The sequence below is a fragment of the Alligator sinensis genome, unplaced genomic scaffold (genome assembly GCF_000455745.1).
Source record: "Alligator sinensis unplaced genomic scaffold, ASM45574v1 scaffold862_1, whole genome shotgun sequence".
NCBI classification, from domain to species: domain Eukaryota; kingdom Metazoa; phylum Chordata; order Crocodylia; family Alligatoridae; genus Alligator; species Alligator sinensis.
In genome coordinates this window covers 1,214,502-1,220,622 of record NW_005842066.1, presented here as the reverse complement: position 1 = coordinate 1,220,622, position 6,121 = coordinate 1,214,502, and the positions used below count along the sequence as shown (strand labels likewise).

At 38.4% G+C, this 6,121-nt stretch overlaps 1 protein-coding gene across 1 annotated transcript in view; it reads left to right on the top strand.

Annotated features, from left to right (window-relative positions):
• The window catches only part of ZSWIM6 (zinc finger SWIM-type containing 6), a 149,200-nt gene that overhangs the window by 74,612 nt on the left and 68,467 nt on the right, over positions 1–6,121 (top strand). Inside the window, 1 exon segment of the mRNA XM_025204027.1 lies at positions 1–139. This exon segment is cut by the window's left edge and continues 31 nt beyond it. Coding sequence (XP_025059812.1) covers positions 1–139 — 139 coding nt within the window.

The following is a 6,121-nucleotide window of genomic DNA, read 5'->3' as shown; positions in this document are numbered from 1 at the left end:
CTCTTTCAAATGAACAGAGACCAACTTCAAAAATTTGTACAGTATTTGATCACAGTGCACCATACAGAAGTTTTGCCAACTGCTCAGAAATTAGCAGATGAAATTCTTTCTCAGAATTCAGAAATCAATCAAGTTCATGGTAAGTTTGACAACTGCTTTTTCTTGTCTTTATGGTTTCTTTATTTTTACTTTTTAAGACTGTACTCGGAGGATATCTGACGTGATTCTATTGAGATATTAAACAAATTCTTCTGGTTTGCAAGGGAAATATCCCTTAAGGAATGAGTGATCTGTATTGCAATCCTATACTGTTTAATTCATGTAACACTTGTATTTTCTTAGAGAAAAAACGAATTTCCATTCTGTGTTTTGCAGTCATCGTGTTCAGACTGCGTGTTTTGCAGTTAGCTTATTAAACATATTTTGACTTTTGCAATCTTTGTAATTCTCCTCAGTGGTAGCTTTTATTTTGATGACTTCAAAAAAAAAGGTAAAAACAAATAGTAGACAATAATTACTGTTGCTCATTACTTGAAATTAAGTCTTCTACTACTCTTTACTTGTGCTTTGGAGTGGAAGAAACAAATGGCAAGGATACTGTATGAGACCAGTTAACAAATGTTCCAGTATAACCTTTGCAGTAACTTAAGTCCATATTGGGAAGTGAGAATGGGTTATTTGATGCTTTTTCACTTAAACACCTTTCTTCTTTTTGTTTATAACCTGTTAGGGACTTTCCATATAGTTAATGGGGATGATGTTGTAGCTTGCAATCTAGACATTCAAGGAGGGGAATGTTAGGGGAAGGGAAATAGACAAACTATATATGCAGCTCAACTTAATTTATGATTGCTTAATGTAGATTGACCCTTTTAGATGCACCAGAGTATGCAGGTGAGTTCACATGCACGGTGGCACAGAAGGATCATCCACTGTAACCTATCAAGAATTCTTTAGAAAACAGGGCTCCTTATATTAAAGCAACTCCTTTTCCCCATGCCCAAATCATTTACAAAATTATTAAAAGGTTAATAGTTACCAAGTCCCTCCCTTTCCCCTTGCCAAGTTAAAACAAGTGTGTTTCTTTTAAAGAAAGTAGGAATTTCTGATGTACAGCAAATAGAATCTTTTGGGCTGCAGACAACTCCACTTACAGCCTTTGTAAATGATCTTTAGCCACATTCTTAAAATTCAATAGCGTTTTCTTTGAGAAAAGTTTAACAAAAACTATTGACAAATTGTTCTAAACCATGGGTGTCAAACACGTTTAGCTCCATGACTGAATCTGGGACCATGAGGCTCCTCACTGGCTGGACTGGGACTGCAGAGCACCTTGCAGACCACATCCAGACCTGAGAGTGCCAGCCATGTTAAAACCAGCCAAAGCAAATCCACGATTTTGGCAGCAGAGCAAGCAACTTCAGCATCATCTGCTGCAGCTTCCTGTGCATGGAGCTGTGGGGGTTAATGTCACTGCTGGTCGCTCTGCCACCAAAATTCTAGTCTGCCGTGGGCCAGATAACATGACTTTGCCCATATGTTTGACACCCCTGTTCCAAACTGTTAGATCAGTTGTTTTCGAGCACTGGTCAATGCTAGATAAATATTAGCATAGTGTTTACACTGCTTTAGGCACCTTTGGCAGAAAACCCATTCAAATTTGATCACAGCATGGAATGTTCTTGAAGTATCATTGTATTTCTTAGTCATAATGGGAGTGTACCTTTGGACATTTTTTTCCCCCATCCTCTTCTCACTCTGCTGTGTTGTTCAAATTTTTTTTTCCTGCTTCCTGGACAAGATAAACCCTGCACAACAGGATTTCCAAGCAAGGAAAGTACTTATTGTTTAGTAAGGTTCTAGATAGAAGGGGTACTCCAACTAAAGATTTGGATTCTCATGCCTGGAGTAGCATGCAAGATCAGGAAATCAGTCCCCTTGCCTTGGGGTTGTCTGGAGTTCCTGAATTTCTTCTGTTATATACTTTAATTCTGGTTTTCATCCAGAGGTTAAACCAGTCCTTTTTTGGTGTTCATTCTTGAGGTCCATGCTTTTGAACATCTTTTTGATCATAATGTGGATGCATTTATGAGCCCTGTCTAGCATAGATGGAATAACTGCAGTACTTTTGTGATCGTCTTTCAGAAAGCATGTTGGATAATTGTTTGTCTGCTCCATCTCATGCAGGAATTGGTGAAATTTATTTAGTGGGTGAGGATGCTAGGGAACCTAGCAGAATGAATTGTGTCTGTATCATCAGCATATAATTGAGGTGACAAATGGCTCTGCCTTCTTCCCTGAACCCAAGTGATGCAATGTCTGTGCTTTCCCACTTCCTGTCTGAGACTCAGTCCAGGCAAAACTAAGATGGGGTAGGTTAGAGAAAGAAAGAAGAGTACAGTATAGATGCCACTCATTCCCCTGCCTTATTTAAGGTGCCATGGTAGGTAGGAGTTTTCCATCTTTTATTGCAGTGGTTCTCAAACTTTTTTTTCTACCAGGACCCATTCGTAAACATCAATGGCCAGTCTCAACCCAGTGCCCCACACTCCTGACCCTCTGACCTCCACCCCCAGGCCCCAGCCCCCTTGTGTGGGGCATGGGAGGGGCCCAAAGCAGCCCCTGGCAGGCTGGACTTCGGCCAGCCCGCAAGGGAAAAACCATAGTTTCCCATGTTTTTCTGCTTTAAAGGAGAATCTGTTTTTAAAGTTTGTTTGTGACCCTTCTGATATATTCTTGCAACCCACTTTTAGGTCACAACCCACGAGTTGAGAAACACTGTTTTATTGTACACACAGATGTGCTTTGGGATGATTGGACCAACTGAATTTCAGGTGGCATTGGTAGCCAACAGCATTTCTTCATTCTATTTGGCAAGATTTTCTGTGATGATTTGTTTTTCTGATGTGAACGTACAATTGCTACAATTGTTTGTGTCCTTCATGACCTCAAAACTGGATTGCTTTGGTGCCCTGTAAGTCATATTCAGGGTATGATCTTATGTGTTGAGGCAACTCTAGATAGTTTACCAACATACTAAAATGTGTATTAGCATCTTATTTAGCTTCAAATTGCATTCAGGGTGTTGATCCCGACTTAAAAAGCTGAATGTGGTTTGAGTCTTGGCTAGATCAGACTGTCTCCCTCTTTCTCCATGTCATAGCAAAGAGCTAGTTGAGCTGAAATGCAGCTTCAATTCCCAGGTGTTCATGCTAGTCAGTTCTCGGCTCTGAAACTAGTTATCTTCTGTTCTGAAACAAGTATGACTTTAGGCCATAGTGTAAAACTCATCTACTTCCTTGAGTATTTGATTGAGAATTGAGAGGTAACTGAGTTTTTTTTTTTTTCCCTTGGTTGGGAGGGATTAAGTAATTTAATGAAAATTTATATTAATAAATTACTAATATGGCATATGTCCAAGAGTCGTGAGGATATTGTAATTTAAAAGTGAAAGTGAAAACTAAGAATGAGGGTCTCCTTTCTCTTAATCTGTATGTTATGCTGTCTGATCATAGTCATGCTACGCTAACTTAGATGCAAAAGCATCTTTTCATAATGCTAAACCTAGATGCAACAAAACAACTATTGTCTTTCATTCTAGGAGTACCTATTGTCTTTTCATTCTCTAACTGCAATAATGATAAACTAATACTTTTCACTTGTTTTTATTTTAAAGACTTTCTTAACTAAGATAAACATTTTAATGTTTGACAAAATTATTTATTATTACAACTGAAAGAACAGACGTCCTTTCCCATCACTGTGAAACAACGACGTCTCTATTTGCAGTATGTCTACTCTGTAGTTCTGTTTTGTTTTTGTTTTTTTAATTATTTTTTTTCTGAATTTTTTTAGTACTGGGTTACTTGGAGTATGTATGCAATGTACACTGGCATCTTTAGTTTTGTTCAAACTGGTAGTTCTAGTGCTGCCAGGGGCCCCCAGTCAGGATCTGTTTATTTTTGTGTTACTGGGTAAACAGATGTGAAAGGACTATTTAATATAATATTCTGTGATCTAATCTCAAAACAAGATGCAAAAAAATTGGATTAACAATCAAAGGAAACGGAGGGAAGGTGAAGGTAACAGGAATTACATAGATCGGTTTGCACTTCTACTTGGCTTCAAATGCTCTGTCTAACTAGATTTTTATTATGGCATCTGTCACTAGTATTGGAGCAACTACCCATTCCAAGGTAGTTTAATTAAAAGCTACAAATGAGTGATGCGATTGCTGAATGAGAGAGAGAGAGTTAAACATCAGTTGACGGGATTCTCATAGGCAGCTCTGTAGACATGTCCCTTGGGTTTGAAAGCAACAGAGATTCTGTGAACTGAACTGGGGAGGGCATTGCATGCATATGGCTTGCCATGAAACAAATTTTATGAAGGAGCTTTTGCTAAGGCAGATAATAGGGTAGTAAAAGCTGGCATCATTGATAGAGGGGAGGCCAAAGAGTCCAGTGTGCCAAGATTAAAAAAAATTTAAAAAAAAGGTAAGTAGCAAGGGGGAGACTTGTGAAGGCCCTTGCAAGCCAGGACAAGACTTAACTTGATTTTGTGTTGAAGTGGAATTGGTAGGGGAAATCAAAGAAACGAGTGTGATGTGGTCAGATCTACTAGCCAGGAAGGTGATCTTAGTATCAGCACCTTGAATGAACTTAACAGGCAGAACAGTGTCAGAGGACAGTAGGCCTCAGTAGTGAAGACCAGGAATATAGGGACAAGACTCCTAGGAACATAAGGGAAATGTTAATGTCCAGAAATGTTAAGAGGGAGAAGACAGCAATACTTGGGTGTTGCTTTGTATGCTTCTGTAGGGAACAGGTATCAGTTCCCTACAGGGGGAACTTTAAAGCGGGGCACGTATGCTGACAAGTAGATTACCTGAGCACAGAAACATGGTCAGTACCCGAGTGTGAGACCCCTGGGGCTTCTCAAGGTTGTGCTTTTCTTTCTTTTTATTCAGTACTGCCCTAATCCCAATGCTGGTTAGGTAGCATTGGGCTATTCTGAAGTACAGATATTTTTTTTTTTTTTTTTTTTTTTTTTTTTTTTAATAAGACCAAGTCTGTGCAAGAGGCAGAATAGGTATATTGTTGATGATATAGTGCTAGTGCAACCTGAACTGCCAATGGTTTTTCTTGCTGGTTTAGCTTATTCCAGACAGTCACCTACCCTTCTTCCAAGCAGTATCAGCTATACTGACAAACATGCAGTTTTGCCAGTACAGTTACATTTTCTAGTAAAGATTTTGGCTGGTAAAGCTATGTTGGTCATGAATCTTGTCCCAAACTGACTGAAAAAAGTTTGTAGGATACAAACTGATCATGGTTATAAAACAGAACATCAAATGTTGGCCCGTACACAAAAGTCATATTCCTCTTCAAGGGAATGGACTTCCTGGTTCATTGAAATACAGCAAACTGAAATTATAGCGCTATTAGTTTTTGGAAGACTTGAGTGGGTAGTTATTTGCTAGAAAAAATAAGTACTTCCCACTCTTGAATAAGCACAACTGACATGTCATTGTTACTTTCATAGTCTGATCTATTTGGAAAATTGCATATGGCTTATCTAATTTCTCCTGTAATGTCTAATTGGACATATGGTGTATTTCACTTGCTGTCATAAACCATGTAGTGACAGTCTTTCTAAACCCAATTAATATAAACCCAAGAGTTCTGAAGCAGCTCAAGATTGTATGTTTTTGATAGTGTTTTCAATTTCAACAAAGAAGGTTATCAGAACAGATGACTGGAGAGTATTTAATGCTTCTGTATTTTAAGGCTCTAGGAATGAATTGGAGATTTAAACCAGTATGGCTTATCTGGACATGGTAAATTTTAGTTGAAATCAAGCCATACATTTCTGGGATTTAATCCTAATGATTTGTACCATGGAAAATGTATGTATTATTAATATACTAGCATTCTTTGAATGTGTAGAGCAGTGGAGGGGAGAATCGGTTAACATAACTTGCCTTCTTAGGTTTTTCACAGCAAGAGGTTATGATAAGAACTAAATCAGTGGGTGGTGGGCAAAGTATTGCCATGGACTAGAAATGTAGTAAAGAAAGACAGAAGGTATAGAAATAAATGGTCAATTTCCAATACTGCGC